The sequence below is a fragment of the Fundulus heteroclitus genome, chromosome 15 (genome assembly GCF_011125445.2).
Source record: "Fundulus heteroclitus isolate FHET01 chromosome 15, MU-UCD_Fhet_4.1, whole genome shotgun sequence".
In the NCBI taxonomy this organism is placed as follows: domain Eukaryota; kingdom Metazoa; phylum Chordata; class Actinopteri; order Cyprinodontiformes; family Fundulidae; genus Fundulus; species Fundulus heteroclitus.
In genome coordinates this window covers 5826862-5848065 of record NC_046375.1, presented here as the reverse complement: position 1 = coordinate 5848065, position 21204 = coordinate 5826862, and the positions used below count along the sequence as shown (strand labels likewise).

Below are 21204 nucleotides of genomic sequence, written 5' to 3'. Positions count from 1 at the left end.
CTATTAGTAGCACGAAGATTTTTCCTGAGTAAAAAAATAGCACCAAAAGCTCAGAAAAATTGAAACACTACATTAAGAGCATGTGCTTTTGGGCAAGAGTCAAAGTATTAAAGTTCTTACTTCAACACTTAAGTGCATTGTGTAAAAATATTTAAAAAAAATTTGCAGTGTTAAAAGTATTAACAGCCCATGTTTCCCATTACACGTTTCAGGATACAGTTTTATATCTTGTCTTTTTATCCAACAAAACAAATTCTTTTGTATTAGGGTTGCTATGATAGTAAGATTTCAAACTCAACCCTAAGAAAAAATTTTAATACCATTTTCTATTGCAGCAAAACTTTTTTGATGGCAGAGGGTTCTTTCTAGTTATGAGGAAAAAATTATGACAATATTCCCTCTATTATGGAAAAACAAACAAGTACAGCACAATTATGCCCTTGTTTAGAAAATATCTATATTTTAAATGTCCCTTTCCTATTTATCACTTAGTCTAAGTGTTAATATCATCAATGGAAATATATACACCTTTTGATACATACATTTCATGTATTTTTTAATAATTGCTTATCTCTTCTGTGCCACCATGTGCTTACTTTTGCCTGTTGTTACTGATGGACAAATTAAGGTTCTATACTAAAATGTCTTATATTTAGATTTTTTGCAAGAATGAAACTTTGTACTAGGAGGAATGGTATAGATGCATAAAATAGGAATTTATGGTTATATCAAAAGTTAAACTGGCTAGTTAGCTAGTTAGTTGTTAGTTTCAGGCTATTCTTTAATAGCATAATGATACATAGATGTGTCTATGTGTTGGTATTCATACACAGCATCATTTATTTAACTGTTTCCCAAGGCAGTAAATATAGAGAAAGCACCCTTTCAGTTTTTTCACCATTAGACAATTGTATTTTTCAAACAAAAAGATGCTGAACTAAGCAAACTAAAGGCAATATATAAACAATCACTGTGAAAAAAGGCAAATGGATTTGTTAATCAGTAAAGCAGCCAAGAGGACGATGGTGACTCTGGAGGAGTCTCAAAGATCTACGGCGAAGGTGTGGGAATCACATAAAATCCCCAAAAATACCTGGGAGTTTTAGTTTTTCATGACTTTCTGTGGAAAGGTTTAAAGGGTATGATAACTTTTGCAAGGCATTTAAATGCACCAGGCCGTTTTACCCATTTGAAGAACTGTAGAAGATGTAAACTGGTAAAGAGGCAAACAGGAAAGGAAAATAAAAGAACATTACCTTGCGGAAGGTCTGGTGAGACATATGGCACTTCTTGGGTGTTGATGTGTGTCCAGTCGAAGTCATCATAATGGTCTTGTTGGTAATCACACTGAGAGAAGCCTTCATCAAACGTACAGCTTCCTGCAGACAACAACAAAACATAACACAGTTGATTTAATATGAACAGAAATATGGCTTGCAGAAACAACAAAAGTTAACTTTAAAACAGTATTTACTTTCTCCCTCTGATTCTTTCCCGTTTGCCTTCTTTCTACAACTGTGTGCTTGCCTAAGCTCATTAAAAAACCACCGGGAGTCCGAGCTCCATCAGTCATCACTCAAGGCCAGTTAGGATCACCTCTGACTCAAGCTACAGAGCCTTCAGCTGATCATCTGAGCCCATCACCTCAGCCTCGGGGTAACCATGTGTGAGCTGGCCGCCCCTGGCTCCGCCTTAACAGGAAGTTGGCTCTAATACAGAGAGACGTCACTTGTCCCTGACAGCTAGCCAAACCGATCGACCTGCAGTGATATGTGGCTCATACTGGCAATATCGCGGATAGGAACAGCATGCTGGTCACTATCTGAATCATTGACCTAGCAGTGATGCACAGCTTGTGTTAATAAAATGCCTGGAAGATACACGGATAAGAAAAGCCACAATACCATCTGATTCAAGCCTCTGCCAGTTAGTGAAAGAGAGGTGCCCTTTGTGTCCTTCATGAGCTAAAGACAACATGGGTAGAGATATGAAAGTTGGCTGGAAAATCTTTAGATAATTTGTAAATTCAGGAAAGTTCATAACTTCATGATTTAAAACAGTGTTGTTGTGGCTGGACTTTAGACAGGCTTAATTTTTTCGCATGATAAAGATGCAATGTGAGTGTGCAAGTATACTTTTCTCACACCCTCTTTAAGTCCCCCCTTCCAAAATGGAGGTATAAATGAGCTTTAACAGTGAGTTAATTTGTTTCAACTAATTGATCTGTTGTAGAAATTAGAAGTGGTATGGTATTTATTACAGATGCATTGACTGATAAAAGTTTTTATTTAGGTTAACCAGCCCTGACCATTGACAAACTTGTCAAGACTCTCAGAAATCTTTTATTCCAAACACCCCAAACCTACAGAAAACCAGGTTGAAGTAACAAATCTTCTGTGTGGAAGTTGTTACTGCAAAAAGTAGACTTAAGGTTAGCTATTTTCAGTATGACGAGATGTTAATTAGTATTTGGATTGAGAAGATGTGGTCGAACCGGTGAAGTGGTGATTTAACCTGGAAGGCTGAGAGTATTACAGTAAAGGCCAAAACACGGCAGATCGATATTACGAGTCCGGGGATCCGTAGAGGCAACCTCTAGTCGGAGCCTGTGTGTTTAGAAGAAATCGGATCGGAGGATGAACACTCCGACGCATCCAGTGTGTTTGGCCCTAAAGTTGTTTAGTTTTACCTTTTGGAGCTTTTGATTTCTGTCTGTTAGAAAATATGCTGGATTTGGGAATACTGGCAAGCTGTTGGAAATATCAAGAGTTACGGTAATGGTCTCCACTCTATAATACACAGAGAGAGACTATCATACATACAGATAGACTGCTATTTATAATAAGTAATGCAAACCATTTCACAATGACTGATCCCTTGTATGCACACCGGCAGACATTGCCTCTCCTTCTAAGGTAAATAATTAATGACCACCTAGACAGGAAGGCTCGGAAAAAAAAGAATGCTTTTAAGTGAAGTATTTTGAAATCACAACTGACTAAAATCAATATTTAGCTTTACAAAAATTTTAGACCGGAAATCGGAAACAACTATGATAGATGCATTTAATTATCCATAATATAAACTTTGACATACAATTTCAGTTTAAAATAAATACAGCTGAACACAAAACCCTATTTGTAGCCCTTCAAACTTATAGTTCATGCTTTTTTTGGGGCGGGGGAGGGACAAGAACAAAAAACTACTCTGTTGGGCTTTCTTTTTTTTTTGGTTGCCTCAGGATAAAATAAATTAATTGAAAAAAACTGGCACTTTAACTGCCTCAAAGTGCAAGCCTGGGACAAGCCTACATCTGAGGCTGACTTGACAGCGATCTTAAAAGTCAGAAATATGAGGCAGGAAGTTGGAGAAAATGTAGTTTTGTTCAACATCTGGCTACTTGATGCTTTATTAAATTTTGAAAAACTCCACACTGAATCTTTGAGACCAACATCAAACCTGAACACTTAAGAACACATTTATTTAATTTTCGTTGTGTAAAACCTAATTTCTTCCAGGGACTTTCACTTCTTGATTCCAAAAGTTATGAAGCTAAAATAAGAACTACAATGTGTATGTATAGATGAATGAAAAACTACTGAAGACAGGAACATAGGAAGGGGCCACCTTTAAGCATTATCAGCAACCAGCACTGTCAGCAACATACATTTCCTGGTATTCATTTTGGGGTTAGAGCTTTGCTACCTGTGTCCTAAAGCAAATTGTGGCGGCTGTGATGGAGAGCAGAACGACGGGCCCTCAGATACCCTGCTGATCCAAGCTCCTGCTACAGAGGCATAGCAAGAAGTGACAGACGCCGCCAGAGGAGAAACAAGTTAACATCAAACTAAGCGACTGTCTTCGGCTGCCGGCTGCAGAGCTGGCTGTGACTCACAGCCTCAGAGGGACACTGGATCACATTCCTCTCAGCGACATCCTTTAATTCAGCCTCTCTTTGTGGAATTCAGTTCAGTCACAATCAGTTCAATTAAGTCTTTGTCACAGCAAGTTACCGAAAGACAGAACAAAGGAAATGCTGCTCGAATGAAGTACAGCATTCCAACATGATGAGTTTGGCTACTCTATAACAAATGTTTTATCTTGTAAACCAATTTACAGCTATTTGATCATGAAAAACAAATGACATTGTCTACTTTCAATGACAAAATGTTAGTGTTTGTGTCCATGTGTATGTTTGTGTGAAACGGCATGAACCCTGGAGCCCCTACAGTGAATGTCAGTTTACATCGTGCTGCCATATAGTTCTCTCTGCCTGGTTCGAGAGAGCAAAGTGTGAAATACTGGATTGTTTGCAAGTACAATCCCAGACGCATTTATTGGAAGAATAAGAAGAAAAAGAAGAAGAAGGTAGACCTGTTTTCAGTTTCTGGGTAAATTTCACCAGATTTCTATTCTAAATCTCCTGGTGTTTCAAAAGGTTCATAGTGCTATAAACAAACAGGCTTCCCAGGACAGCTGCATGACAAACTAGTCCACGGTATCAAAAGGCAACAAAGTATCACCAGACAAAACAGTGGGCACAAGGTGTTCTTACATGTTAGGGACACTTAGCCTTGGTTTGTATATTATAGCATGTTAGGTCTTCATACATCTTTGTGACATTACCTACATATCACAAAGTAAGTGTAATAGTTTGGAGACTTGTACTATAAATTCTGCCTTTGAAAGTGGTAGTGGTACATAAGTTACATTAAAGCTGAAGTAGGGAGTCCTGAGAAAAACAATGGACAGGTCCCTCCGCCTTGTTCTCTGATGCGCTACAGCCCTCCCTCCACAGCTCCTCCCCCACAGCAGAGCCTGCCGTGCAGCTCCGACGTTTACCTTGTTTTATTTTGGGCTTGGTCTAATCCTTTTTGCTTAACTTGCTTTCCATCATTGATCTTCCTCTGTTTACCTGTATTGGTTTTCTGACCAGGTATCACTCGAGAAATTGGCATTTTTCGTGATAAAGCAGGTTGTTTCTCCGCCATTTCCCCGCACAGCTTGAATGATGGTAGTGGTGTGTGAGGGTAGTGTGTAAGCAGTGCATACATGACTGTGATTGACACTGCTAAGACATTCTTCCTGGCCCTGATTGGTTGTCTTTGACCGGGAGCGGTGTATGTCTGCAAATGGAAGAAGGACCACTGGGAGGAGCCAGAGGAGCTAGATTTTTTTCATACATTATCTGTCCTATATTTTACCATCAGAACGTAGTGACAGTTCTAACAATTATGTAAAAAAAAAAAATTTTTACTGCAGCTTTAAGGCTGGATTCAAACACAGCATGCTTTACATTTGTGCTATGGGCTTTTAACTGAGGACACATAGACACAAAGACTTTGTCAGAGGTGTTTCACTTTGGCTCAGCAGAGAATAAAAACATTCCTCTGTTAAAAATTTCCTTTACTGGTTTAAAGAAATTTGTTCAAACATTGAGCATTCCTCAAGTCTTGTTTGGACACCTCAGAATGACATTCACTTTCAGCAGCTAACATACTAAAACCAGTGTGCGTGTGTGTGTGTGTGTGTGTGTGTGTGTGTGTGTGTGTAACACACAGAAATACGCGTGATAGTGTGAAAATGCCTGTGCACAGTTACAAACCTCAAGTTAGCTCGCCCACGGTCTCAGTTAACACTTCTTGCATTACTAAAAGTCTAGCCAACAAAAGCCAACACAGATTCACTGATACATGCATCTGATAGCAAATCCATGCTGCCAATAACGAGTCAAGCAGACCTTGAACTTGTGTTTTGCCATAGCAAAAATATAACCGAACAAAAAGCCATAATCTGTTCAAATTTAACAATTTTTTTTTTTTTACAAATATATATATTTTTATTTAGTGGGAGCAATTTTAAACTGATATTGTTGATAACCTTATTTCTCAGTGTCTGATCAGACTAGATAAGATAAGATTAAACTTTGTTCGTCAAATAGGATGATCTCAAATCTACTTTCTAAATGCCTGAATAATGAGAGGATATTTCTAGTTACTTTTTCAGCATGGAAATGTCCAGCTATAATGTCATTAAAGACAGAGAAAGCAATTGTATCTCAAAGATGAACATGTTTTGGTGTGAAATGGAAGAATCATTTCCAGAACAAAAGCAAAACACCTTTTGAAGATACTGCCTGAAGCTGGTTGAGACATGTCTTGTGGTCTAATAAAGAATTATTATAAATAAATTTAGAGGAAAGCGGATGGGGGAAGCTTGCAAGCCTGAGAACAACAATCCAAATGTGTACGGAGATGTTACAATATGAAATAACAATATGTAAACTATAAAAGCAACCTCTCAAGACATCACCCAACAAGTGAAAGGTTGGGTTGTGATGGGTCTTCCAGTGGACAAAGACCCTAATCAAACTATTAAATTAGTTACAAAGTTGATTAAGGACAGCACAGTCAATAACTTGGAGTGGTCATTACAAAGCCCTCATCTCAGTCCCTTGAAATTCGTTGGCAGAGCTTTAAAAAAGGAACTCAAGTCAGCCGTCAGAACTGATTCAGTTTCACTAGTTTTGTCATGAACAATGGCCTAAAATTTCAGTAAACTATTCTGAGAAGGTTTTGGAAGGACACCTAAAATGAGCAACAAAGATACAGTTTAAAATGCAGGTATATCAAATACTAGATACAATTTGAATACGTCTGAATTTAAATAACAGAAAAAAAATCTTAAATCATTATTATTCTGGTATTTGGCAATAATACATTTTTTGGTAATCCTGCCTGTTGTAAAACGGGAAATATTTTGTCAGACAGACAGAGAGAAAAAAAGTCTATGAGTCTCACGGTGGAGGTAAACATCTGTTTCAACCAGGTTCAAATATAATTGAAAATCATATATTTGTCCTAATGAAAATCGCCTAATACATTGTTAGAAGAGTTGGCGGCGCTGGCTACATGGGGCACTTTTTTCATTGATTTGCATTTTTTAAAATGTACTAATGGACAAATATGGTATAACTAATCTTTACAACAGCTTTGAAAGTGCATGTATATGCATGAGTACTTGTCCAGATGGGTCATTATTGCCACCTTCTCCTACATTTCAAGGACACACATGCACACTCACGCTCACACACAAACACGTGTACAGAGCAAGAGAAAGAATGAGAGAGAAACACACGGACTGCATGTTAATCACTTCCTAATCAGCTTCTCTGATTGGTCGCCTCACTAATGAAATAATGGCGACTCATTTGCATAATAAAATAATTAGAAGGACTTGATAAAGGCTCAAGGGCAGAGACAGGAAGACACACTCACACACTCACACACACACACACACACACACACACACAGTGACACAGAATGGCTGCAATCTTCTCTAAAGACTGCTGAATGGCATCAGACAACATCTGCCACCGTCACTCAGAATCATTTTGTGTTGATTTGCATTGACCTCCACCTACATGAGGTGAATCAGACAAAAGCGCTTTCACTAAAACTCTACAAAAACACGGATCTGTGCGTGCCCAAGAGAACTTGGGGTGAGTCCTTGGAGGTAAGAGGTTCATCTCCCAATTGTTAGTGTAGATCAAGATTATTAGTTGGCAAGGACCAGACAGTGCGACAATGGCTAGTTTGATTGGCTTTTGCTCCCCCTATTGTGTTCTCACTGATCTGCAGGAGAGGCAACATTAAATCAGATCTAACAACTGGTGTGTATGAACAGAGGTGTCAAATTCTCCGTTGGAAAAACTCCTTGGGATCCAAGCCAGTGTTTCCCCTATCATTCAACAAGGGAGGTGCCCCCTCCCCCCAATAAGGTCATGGCATGTAGTAAATTATTATACGCCTGTGCGTGTTCATGGTTAATCTCATTAAATAAATTATTAGCCTTTCTAAATAGTGCCAGATCACATCCTGAGCTATTTTTGTCTCTAGGCTCCCACATAATAAGGTGGACATGAGTCCTCGGATAGGTACGTTCAGAGCTCTATTTTCCGAGTATGTGACGCGTACGTGACGTCGCTATGAACTGCTTGGCGGGAAGAAGTCTCCAAGGCAGCTGCGACTCGCAAGCTCCTGCAGACTCTCTGCACCACGGACTGACAGGTGTGTGGTGGGTTCCTGCTGTGGGAATTATAGGAATTTGTCACAAGAAATAGCCAATAACTGCGCCCAACTATGGAGTTTAAAATGTCGGTCACGTTGTTTAAACTCGATTATTATAAGCATTAACACTCAGTGCAGCACGTTATCAACCAGTAAATGGCCCTATGGTAATTTTTTAGATGCTCTACAAAAATATTATATGATTTGATTGTCGCAAATCACCAAAAGTCTGTCTGTTGGAAACAACAGTTTCCAACAGGCAGACCTGAAAACAGATTTTATTCTTGGAAAAAAACATTTTTGTTGTTTGATAAACCCCATGAATGGATCAGAAACATATCCCAAATGTAATAAAATTAAAACTGAATAAAGTTATGCTCAAAAATGTCTAGATTTCAAAGATATTTTCATTCAATTAAAAAGTAGGAAGGAAGAAAAGCAGGCAGCCTTCATAATATAACCATGTATAAATTTACACGATAGAGACAAAATAAGAGACAGAAAGATGGATAAATGAGAGAAAGGCTAAGAGAGACAGAAGATGGCTGCTCGTATAAAGTTGTATTCTGTGATATTAATGAAAAGCTAAGTGGAAGAAAGATAACATATTTTAACGTCAGAAGTCATAAATGTGTATATAACATTTCTCACTGAAACTATAGTTGTTAAAATATGGATCTCTCGATAAAACTTATACTAATAAAATAATTACTCAAATATATTCACTTGCTTCATAATCAATAATAACTTACCCAGTCACATTTGCCCAAAAAGCCGCACTTCTTTCGGCGGCAGTGCTGCAACAAAAGAGGCTCGACCCCTCCGGTCCCTGCAGCTTCACCGGACCATAATAATGATCTTGTCACAATCTATAGTTGCTTGTGTTTTGGTTTTCTTTTGAGTATATATTTATACTCGAGCCTGTCTATATTTATATATTATACTGGTTCGTTAAGTTTGCTGAATTGTGCTTTCTTTAGTCCATTATCTTTAAGTGTTTATTTAGTTAATGGATTCTGTTCTTAGTTCATTCTATGATCATTTGGTATTATATTCTGGTAAATCTCTTCCCGGTATTCCTCCCTGTCTGCCTCTGCTATTATTGTCCCTCTCCTGCATTTCCCTCATCCTTCATTGGTCTCAGCTGTTGCCCATACTCACCTGATTAATCACACCTGTTCTCCATGTATTCCTTCCTCACTTCTCACCTGGTTTTTCCTCTCTCATTTGCTAGCCCCTCCACTGTACCACTTCAATGTGTTTTCTCTGCTCCATGGTTTTGTTCTGTTCCCTGCCTTTCTTGTGTGGCTTTGTAAGTTTATTTATTTCATTTAATTAACTCCTCTTACCTACTATGTCGTCTCCAAACTCATGTCCGCAGTTTGATCCAGCAACAACGTCCCTGAATATGACACATCTGCTGCTGGAGGTTTTAAACCCTGCTAACATGCCAAGTACAGCCAGAAGAAAACATTTGCAACCCTCTTTAGCTGACACAGCAAACAAGAAAGCGCAATTTGTTGGAACTTTCCCTATGAGGCGGACAGACAGGAAAAACTAATATAAAGCCAAACTCAGTTTATACTACAACACCAACGTTTGAGAGTAATGTAAAATGGTCAGTCGTACTCCTGTATGCTACAATGAAATATTAAACCTTCTGGACGACATAGGCTAGCGGTGTTGGTTTAACTTCACATACAATGACGCCCTAGCTCCCCTGTTGAGACGCTTCTCAAGTACAAAGTTCTGAAGCACGCAGCGCTCTGTTGTACTGTGTTACAAATAAATGCAGGAAAATGTTACTCACCTGAAGGCTCAGTTTGCTAATAAATAGTAAACCCATGAAACAAACTTAATTCTCTCTTTGGTTAGGAATGGATTGGAGTCTAAATGACCGAATAACAACACAGGTAATGGTGGACCAAGACTCAAGCTGACAATTAGAACAGAAAAATATAAGAAACTAGAGTTGCTGTGGTTGATGACTATGCAAAATTACCAGAAAGGAAGAAATTGTAATAGGTTGCTGAATACATTTGTCCAGATCCTTGTTTATACTGTGAAAAATATGTTTGTCTTCACCAGATCCATGTTTAGTTTGAAACCTAATTTATTTAAGTATAGAAGGATCTTTTATTTATCCCTGGGTAGTAAAACTTGTTTGTATCAACAGTAAATTCACCAGCAAAATGAAGCACGTTACGACACATTAAAGATCAGCAATTCTAATAAAGTAATTGCACAACTGAATCAAAGGTACACACCTTCATAAAGGATATTAACATTTATCTTGTCTAGTGTTTTGCCAAACAGGGAAGTGAGACTAAAATAATAGATTTCCCTAAACAAGGGCTGTATTGTCCCCACCTCATTGATTTTGTCATAATTAAGGAAGTTAAGGTTTTGCCATTATTGCTGCAGTTTTTAAAATAGAGTTGTTGTTTTTTTTTTCCTTAGTATCAGTATCAAGTTTTACATTTTGTATCATAACAACCCTACTTTGAATTAACACTAGGAAAGGTATATAAACTTGCTGTGCCATGAACACTGAGTACTTGGACCTCGTTTAAATGCACGTACCCATATTTATGCTACTTATATTTTTGGTAAGTTAAACCAAATAATTCCCCTCAGAAATCTATTGTTTTCACTTCTCACCAGGTGTATGATTGCAAAGTTGTCACATAAATCTACACTGCAAGCTTGTCCCTTAGAAAAGTGCAGTTGATATACTATCCATATAAAAAAGCAACATATGATTTAAATAGTTATGTCAGCGCAGACAAGAGATGCACAGAGAAATAATCTGATCTGAGCTTCAACCGCTCTGAACAGCAAGGCAACAGAGAATTTTTTAAATCCTCTTTTTTCTGATCAGTGTATACAAGATATGTAAGGAGTGTGAATACTGTTGCTGTGTAAAGAAGGCTCAAAGTTGGCTATTTTTAATACCGACAAGGTGTTTAAAATGAATTCAAATGAAGCACAGAGATGTAAGAAGCTTTTTGATAAGAAGCTATATTTTATTGACATGCTGAGACATTCAGCCTTGATATGGTGATAGAGCAAGCCATAAAGCTGATAAAGTGAAGGTACGACAAAATTGCTCTGTTCTATCCCTCTGAGCTTTCACCTGAGGAACAGGCTTGATTTGGGAAGGTTGACAATCTTTTGCAAATCACAGGTTTAAAGGTAAATATCGACAATCTCAAGAAAATGAGACTGTGATTGTCTTAAGGCTAGCTATAGAAACCACGCTAATGGCAAGTTAAACCAAGCTTGAACCATCAACTGCTTACTTGGGCAAAATGTGTGATGTCACATATGTCCTTAATAATAATTAATGACCATTAACAGTGGGAAATCTTGAAAACTAATTTGGATTTCTTAGAACTAATTTAAATCAGTCAGTCAAATCACCAAATTCTGTTCGGGGATCTGTAGTATAGGTAAGAGTTCATGGAGATTATTGGTATGCAAAAAAATGCAAGTACACTGAGGAATAAAAGATACTCGAGTTCACTACATCATTATGTCAGAACAACATTCCTGACCCGAGTGTCTTCTAATAAAAAGATACTTTTTTTCCTACCAGTACAGCTTGTTTTGTATCTTTTCACACCGCAAATCTTTCAGAAGCTCAGAGGACTGTAACATTGTTAGAGGTCAGCTGGTTGAAAACATCTTCACGTTTTAGCTCTGATTGTGAGCCAAGATGAAAAAGGCCAAATCTGCTCAGGAATCTGAAGGACTCAGGAGAAGACACACTATCTCACCCTCTGAGCAAAATCTGTCTATAATCTACATAAAGTACAAACCCTCTGCCTCCTTCTCACCACTCGGTCTGTCTAGTATTTATCAGAAGAGCTCTGTTTCAGTCTGCTGGCACAGATATTATCAGCGGAGAGAAGATAAGACAACATGAATGAGTGAAGGTGAAGCAAAGGGAAAGGGTATGGAGAATGAAGAGAGAAATCGTGGTATTGACACAGGACAAAATAAAAAGACGTTTCAATGTGCATATTATACAAAAAGGGATAAACAACTGAATTATTTTAAAGACCAATAACAATGATGTTTACTTAAATTAAATCCAGTTGCAATGTAGTAATCTTCCATTTCATATTATTGCAATTTTTACTTTTGTGAGCTGAAATTAAATTATAATCACATACCAACTTTTAAGTAAGATTTTTAAGGTGGGGAGAGGGTTGAGGGGGGGGGGGAGGTAGAAGCATTCCTTATGTACTCAACAACGATAAAAATAATAATATCACCATTTCGGCACTGCTCCACTTTGTTTTTTATATGTGAGCATGATATACTAAATAGCCTTGATGCTGACCGTCTCAAGGACACAAATAAAGTTGTACCTTATCATTTACTCTATGTGTCGTCTCTACTTTTTGTTCACTGTCTCTGCCTCTTATTTTCTCTCTCTGGCTGTCTGAGAATAGGTGAAATTAGCCTGAAATGATACAAGGTGACATCAGGAAGGCACACACACACACACACACACACACACACACACACAAGCTCTCAGTCGTCACGCCTCAGTGCAGGGCAGCACGGAGTCATCAAAGCCAAGACCCATATACATACACCTCAGCTGTTGAAGCATACACACTGGCTCGCACAATCACACACTTAAAATACATGGCAACACACTGGCATGCGCACACAGTGACACCCTTGCATGCTCGGTGCGGTGGTTTAATTGGAAGAGCTGAAGGCTGAAGAATTTCTCCTTCATCTCACAATGCTGTAATTGAATCTGTGACTTGCATGTGTGTGAGCGTGTGTTCGGCTAATTCATGGATATCCACTGACAGTAACAGTAAAAACAGATACGTGTTTTTCTTGCGAGGAGTCTCTCTGTCCTGCCACCCCTGACCATCTTCTTTTCTCACAGGCCTCCTCTCTTGAGGGTTAGCTCACATTTTTAATTCAGATTCAAACAAAACAAAAGTCGCTTTGAAATTTCACTTTTTTTTTTCAGGAAGCTGACGATTTGGTTTCACAGACAGCAAAAGGACAGCTCTGAATTAAACTGCTGCGTGTTGACATTTCACTGGTCAACGTATCGGGATGAAATGTGCTTATAATGGCATGATCCTATGAGATAGGGAATAATATTAAACCTGGAGTGTCTTTTTTAAAGATTTGGCTATGAAGAATTGCCCAATGTGCTGATGAAATCATAATTATAATGGCATCATATGTTGAAAATGATTCATACTCCTTTATCTTTTATATTTTTGTCACATTATAACAACAAAGTATTTTATAGACTAGCTTTCACACCCCTGTTAAAGAAAAGCATCACCAAAGCTTGATGCTTGCACCACTATGCTTTACAGTGGGGATTGAATCTATGCTAATGGGACAGTCACTGATTAGGTGACTTCTGAAGGCACCAGGTTACACTGGATTTTATTTAGGCGTATCAGATCACTAACAACAATGCTTCAGCTTCACAATTATGTGCTGCTTTGTTTTGGCCTTCGTCGTAAAAACATCGTACTTAATTTTGAGGTTTGTGGAGGTAACATGAAATAAGAGAAACAGCAGTTCAAATTGCAAGACACTATATTAACTGAATATAATGTTCTGCCTTCCAGTAAAACTGCACACAAAAAAGCCACATCAAAGCGAAATAAACTGTGCGTGGCTTGCTAATGACCAGCTCCACGGTATCATTATCACAGATTAAAATAAAAATAGGAAGAGCTGGTGTAGAGAAACCTACCTGAGTTTCTTCACAGTGTTACTATCCAAAAGGTTTGGGAACCTGGGAGGCACTCTATTCACTTTCTCTAGGGTTGTTACACCAGAGATTTAAAACATATCGCCTTAAGGTGAGCAGGCTTACATTCCGTTTGACTTGATCAGAACGCTTGAGCATGACGGAGTATGTTGATTGGGCTGCACCTAATTACAACCATTAGATGTAAAGAGAAGAAATACAAAACTTTCAGAGCTCCAAAAACTTTGCTTTTAAATATGCCTTTTAAAATAAGTAATTAATGAAGTCTTTCATTACATTTTTGAACTTTTTTCCAGAATCCAATGTTGCCATGTGATAACAAAATGAGTGTCTTGCCTTTAAATATTTTTTTGGTTGGACGTTTTTCACCTTTTGTGAACGCTTTATTGGTTTAATGATTAGGTGATTAATCAAAGCAGTAATCGTTACTTGCAGCCCTGCAGCACGCTCTCATCTGAGAGGCTGAAACAAATGAGTGTCTCCTTAATTACAGATTAATCATGTAATAGTTTCAGCACTAGGACTAGTAGACTTTCATTGCAGATTAATATGCTGATCGTTTTTCAAGAGACTAGGTCATCCTAAAGTATATAGATGCCAAACACTCTTAAATTACCTGCTGCGATTTCCAAGAACCCACGCCATCTTTGTTTAGTGTCTTCATTAGGTCGATTGGAATTTAAGTTCCTGATGATGGCAACTTAATTAAACTACCTAAATACTCTGTTGACAGTCAACAAGACACTTAACCTCGAAATACATCACACATTACAGGCTTTTCTTGCAATTTTCTTCATCTTTTCTCTTTATATGGCTGTAGCTGTGTGTTTGTTGATATAGTTGAGAGAGTGGGTCAAAACCTTCCAGAGACACTATCTTTATGATATTCACCTCTCTCTTACTGGTTTGCCCTTCTGCTCTGTATCTCTCTCCCCATCGTTAATCTCTATTACTATTCAAATGGTGACATTTAAAGCAGCGTCACATGCCGAGTGACTGGCTGGCAGATAAGGCAGAAGAAAACAGGGGACTAGAGATGGAGAGATGGAGAGGAGAGATTTTTTTTTTGTTCGCAGAGAACATTGAGAAACCTACCTCACCTCTCTGTTACCTCCCCCCCCCCCCCCCCCCGCCCCCCACGTCTCCCCGCCTGTAAATGAGTTCACCCAGAAGCCCGAAACAGAGTCGGGTTTCCCCCCCCCGTTCTCAGGAAAGCTGAACCATCCCCTCCTTTTTAGTGTGTTTGTTCACTCATTTACCTCTCCACACACCCCTGCTCTGTTTATCATCTCCCTGTCAGTGCTATGCAATATAGAGTTTGGTACAAAATGTGGCACTTTTTTTTATTCACTATCAGAAATGCTACTTTAGGAACACTGAGATGCTTCCAACGTTTTGCCAAACATGGCAGGTATGCTTTTTTGCCATATTTTGTAACAATGACAAGCGAAATCAAACAACAATATGCTTTATGCCTCACAATTAAGTGCCAAGATGACTTCAGACGTTGTTGGCCTATTATGACCCATAAACCATCTTCACAATTAGAATATCAGGATGCGTCATTGTGAATGAGTCAGGAGGGAGAAATCACTTTGGCTTTAGTCAGCACTGAGCTTAGCTTAGACCCCAGAGTGTAGTTCTCCAGAAATCCCTAAACAACAAGTCTCAACTGGCTGCTTCTCTCCAAACTTCCCCCCGCACACTTGACCTCAGGAATGCTGACTGGCTGATTCACCACAGACACTCAGGCTGCATAAACTCTAACCATATTATGACTCAAAGAGGGAAAAATCCAAGAAGGAAATTAATATTTCATTGCAGATCTGCTTGCCAGGCATCTAACATATTATAAGTGATCTGCAATTCTGAAGACTTTTGAGGTTTTACTATACAGCTCAATGAGTTAGAATGTGGGAATCAGGGTAGGTGGACCTTTCCCACAGAGTTGTACAAAAAAGACTGAAAAGGATCAATACTAAACAGAATGGGGTCAGAATAATTGTTGGCAGTAGGCAGGCTGGATTTGGGTGGAGCACAAGCTGCTACACCTGAACATAATCGCATGCCGCCAAAGCCAACAAAGCTTCTTTACACTGCAACACTAAACCATTCACCACAGTCCCTGATAGCTCACTGATAAGTCTCCAGGAGAATGCAGTCAAATAATGCTTTATCCTCTGTGGAGTATTTGAATGGGCCAATCACAGGGGCAGGCATGGGGCAGTTATTTTGTAAGCCAATCAGGACATGGCAGAGGCTTTTGGACTGGAAAACAGGTCTGCTGTGGGCGAGATAAGAGCAGAACAAACACAAATTAAACACCAGCCCTTACAGACATGCACAAACTGAAAACACACAAGGTAAGTAAGGCCAGATGAAGAAGGGCAGTGGAAGTGAGAAGGACAGGGGGGAGAGTAATGAAGAAGAAGAGTTCGAGGAGATAGAAACCCTGCAGTGAATTCAGGAAGAAATCCCATCCAAGAGATATAAGTAGGTTAAATCTGAAGCGGCTAGCTTAGCAAGTCAGCACTCAGGCCAATGACACACTGAACTGCCTGGCTGACTTCTCTGATTGTCCAGCAAGCGAGTTCAAAGGCTTGCTGACTGATTTACTGACTGACTGACGGGTAGTTCGGATTTACTCTATCCTGTGTTTGTGCAGCAGAAGCAGTTCTGTTGTTCAGCCTGTCGGACAAAAAGCATTTCTCCCCGCTGACACACAAAGAACATCCTGAAACAGCACTAATACTGAAGAGATCGGCAGAGATGGAGAGAGAGAGAAAACAGACCCAAATAAACACATGAAAAAAGCCTCAAGAATATCTAACTTCAAAGCAGAAAAATGGCTTAAAATAACAATTGAAAAATGTTTCTGGGACTTCTGTAACCAATAAAAATCAAATATGAAAAAAATATCGTGTCAAAGCAGCTCTTTTATCTGCAGTTGTGACACAGTTCTGTCGAACAACAAAAGATACCTAACGATAGCATTTACTGTCCTGGAGGAAATTTACTTTTCGCTGTGAGCACAGAAAGAGAACAATGCACAACGCTGGAAACCAGAGGGACCCAAACAAAGAGAATAACATACAAATGGGAGTAACATGCAAGGAAGCCAGAGACCTTCCAAAGCATGTAGTTCTGAGACTGTCTGGAGAGTTAAATGCATATACATTTCACTTAGAGTGTTAGTGTGTCTCTGGTGAGGTTAAAAACAAGCTCATGTTCATTGCTAGGAGGCACAAATAAAAACAAAGCTTTACGTCACAACTTCCAGATAGGTGAGTAAACACACAAATGTTAACCGCAATTGTTCCTCTTTTCAAATATAGAGTTCAAAGGAATACACTGTATGTTTAATGTAAGCTTGGGGTGGTATGAATCATGCACTGCACAATAACCTGAAACAATATTCCTGTATGTTTCTGGTATCACAATTGTTACATAAAAAGATTAAACAAACATGTATAATATGATTTAATTGCTTATATTAAAAATACAAAAAAGACTAATCCGACTGCTTCTGAAATGATTTACTGTATTTTTCGGACTATAAGGTGCAATTAAAATCCTTATATTTTCTCAAAGATTTGATAGTGTGCCTTATAATCCGGTGCGCCTTATATATAATTATGGTAGTTGTGCTTACTGACTGATTTTATGTGGTACAATGTGATCAAAAATCTGTTAAAATGTGTAAGTACGACTTTGGTTACCAACGAAGCTCCTCCACTCAATGGATATTCGGAGCATTACGGTACACTGGCCGTTTCTCAATTCACGAGAACGCGAGTCCGTACTCGCGTTCTCGTCAAGTCTGTTCTCGGTAAGAACACAGGAAGATCGGACTTGACGAGAACGCGAGCACGCAGCACGTATTGTGCATTGGAACAGAAGTATACTCGTGACGTCATCACACCAACACATTATTTTAGATAAAAAATATCTAAAATAATTACAGAACTGTGGGTATAAAACCAGCAATAGCGTGAATTTCTTTGTGGGGAGTTGTAATTGTTGTAGTTGCAGAGGCGATTGAATCTTCTTTAAAAATCATCACTTTGTAGAAGCAAAATGAGCGATACGAGCATTATTGCTGTTGCTTCGGTCGTTGGTCAGCTTTACCAGCAGGCTGAAGAGGAGGTGATGCAGCTGAGGAGGAAAATCCGAGCAAGGAGAAGATTGATGCGGCAGAGGAGGCTCAGAAGGCTTTGCTCGCCCATCTATTGCCAACTGGTAGGCATTTAAAGATTGACAGCCTATTTCCTACTTTTATCTTTAAAAAAACCCATTGATGATGATATTAAAAACGTGATCAGGTTGAAATTGTGACTATTTTTCCTATATTAATTAAAATGAAGACCCAGTTTTAACATTAATAACAGTAGGGTTAAGCTACTTTATTGCACCTACTGACCTTCACAGCATTGATCATTAAGAAAGGAAAAAAAAAACATTTTTATGTCTGTCCACCTTTACAGTGATTAATCTATAAATTATGTGCAGTTAGTTCAGCCCATTTTTTCAGTGAAATGGTAAAAATACCAGAGAAGGGAAGCCATTTGTTACATTTACTATACAACATACATTTTACCTTTTCTTTCTTGAGAACTATAATAATCTGTGTGTTAAACAGGTATAGTTTATGCATAGAAAAGGTGACAAAAAACAATTCTGGTAACATTTGGCATTTTTTATTTACATGAAGAAACAGAAACAAAATATGTGAGGATAAACACTTCTGTGCCGATCCTCCAAATATTTTTTAATGAAGGGGACCTAAAACCAGCCTTCAGGCTAAACAGGTCCACCATCGTCCTCCTCCTTCAGCTGCTGTCCATCCAGAAGGTCCATGGATGGCCACAGGAGATAGAGGTGCTGGTGACCCTCTGCTGGCTGGCCGACGTTTGCCCCAAAAGTAATCGCCGCCTGCTGCATCCTTCACAATATTAGTATAGAGGCAGGGGACCAGCTTGACGTGGAGGATGAGGAGGTTGACCAGAGGAGGATGACCATCCAGCGGCTCCAGCTGGCTGCATGTTTAAGTGAACATGACTACACCTGACCAATGTAGATCAGTTGGAGTCATGTTCACATGCTGCTTCATTTCTTTTTTTTTCACCACCTGGAAAAATACATAAAATAATGCGTAAATTAATTTCTATTCCAACTATTTTTAATTGTAAGTTTATAGGCATTGTCTATTTGTATGAGATCTTAATAGGAGTAATTTCTTTGTTTTAAACCATGTTAATAACTGTTAATAATTTGTTGAATATATTACACCTTCATTCTTTTCCAAAGATTAAACATTTGTATAAAATAAATGTCTGGTTTTTCATATACTATTATTACTATTATTTTCTTTCCCTCTTTCTCCTCTCAATTATTCGTGTCCTGACTCAGAATAAACTCACTTAGATAGGAAAAACATTTATAGAATGTATTTATTTATTTATTTTATATGCTGCTGCCGTCCTAGGGAGACAATTACAATTTATTCCAGCAAGTAGTGAGTTAATAAAGCAACACACGTCAGTCAGATAAACACAAAACAAATAAATCATAACCAGCGGTATTATGCACACTACTTTTTTTAATTATGCACTAACTCTGTAAACAGGCCACATAGAGAAAACTTAAAAGTATAATGTTCTCGCCTCAAAAGATCTTAAAACGTACTTTTGAACAACAACAGCAGCAGAAAAGGGAATTTTTAACTTACCGCTGTGGGCTGTTTGCGCTGTCTCGAATCAAGCTGCGGCCGCGGTGCATTCTGGGCAAGCGGTCTGTCTGAAGAACGCACAAGTCTGCTCTGATGCATGCTCGATAAAGAGGGCGGGCGAGAACAACATCCGGGGAATTCGGCGCGTTCTCGATTTGGCGTTCTCAGCATTGGAACAGTGCTCGGGCTGAGGCTGATGACGTGTCACGAGTACACGAGCACACGAGAACGCTCAAGAACGCATATTGAGAAACGGCCACTGTGTCACTACCTGATAGGACCCCTGAGCTGTCTACAAGACTGCCTGACTATAATGTCTACACTAGAAGTTCATTCATGTAAGGCAGTCCTCGTAAGCATAATGGCCGGAGAAAGCGGCAGCAACAAAATACCAATTAAGTTAGTTCGATATAAATTTGAAGTTTATTTTAGCCTTATGTTAGAAACAGGGTAGTGTAGTCCAACTACTCTGTCTTCCTGGCAGAGATGGATAGCTCTCTCTCGCTCTCTCTCTCTGGTAGTATGTGTGTACACGGAAGCACGGAGTGATATTACACACTTGGGAAGAATATAGAATGCGCCTTATAATCCGGTGCACTTTATGGTGCGAAAAATACAGTAACAATAATTTTAGAGCAGGTTGTCATTTTATATCTAAGGTTTATTTATTTATTTAATAAAAGTGTTCAACTACTTATTGTACAAAATATGTAAATAAAACATTATACATCACCTTTAAAGACATAGATTTCAAAGTGTTGTACAGAAGAAAAAAATGTTTTTTAGCCATAAGTACAATAAAGGTAGAGTGGAAAATCTTTCTGGAAATGTAGGTAAGAAATGGCCAAGTCCCTTTTTAATAACTGAGGGATCCCCTGAGGAGAGGAAGAGTAGGTAGGATAGTCTTGTGCATGCGCAGTTATTTATAAAGGGACTTGACCGTTTCTAATCTTACATTTCCAGAAAGATCGTCCACTCTACCTTTAAATAAAGGGAAATTTCCTTTATCTTATTACAAGGCCTTTTGGTTGGTGAAAGAAATGACAACAATGAATTCATTCTAAGATTTAGGAGGATGTGAAAAAACTAAAATTCCATAAAGAATTATTTGAACAACAAGGAAATAATTAAGCTTTCAATTTATTGTTAGAAAATATGTGTTAGCACTGTAAAAACGTCAAATCTATGCAGTAAACCTAACAAGAAATGAAACCTTGGGCACTATATTTGTATTTTAAAATCCTAGAAAATCCCGGCAAATGTCACAATGACATATTCTTATTCTTATTCTTATTATTATTATTATTTGCCATCAAAAATCGAATTACACTTTAAAAACTTGCTGGATTGTGTTAATAATAACCATTTCTTTTGATGTTATTTAATTTCTGTTGTGACATCAAATTTAAATGCAAACATGATAAGATAAACATCCCTAAAAAGAATTACTAACACTGAATTCCATAATTTCACATACAAGCTATTTCATATTTCTGTAAATAACATATAGAACAGTAACCAGTTTCTATTTTGATTAATGTTCCATTGTCTTTTACAAGAAAAGCTTGGCAAAAAAAACCAAAGCTAAGTTTTAGGAATTAGGGTGTTTAACTACAGACTGATTTTGGGTCTATTTT

General features: G+C 38.3%; 1 protein-coding gene across 16 annotated transcripts in view; it reads right to left on the bottom strand.

Annotated features, from left to right (window-relative positions):
* The window catches only part of ptprk (protein tyrosine phosphatase receptor type K), a 137557-nt gene that overhangs the window by 73724 nt on the left and 42629 nt on the right, over positions 1 to 21204 (bottom strand). For all 16 annotated transcript variants that reach the window (XM_036147262.1, XM_036147261.1, XM_036147263.1 and 13 more), the window contains one exon: positions 1257 to 1379. In XM_036147262.1, the coding sequence (XP_036003155.1) occupies positions 1257 to 1379 (123 nt within the window). The remainder of the gene's footprint in view (positions 1 to 1256; positions 1380 to 21204) is intronic.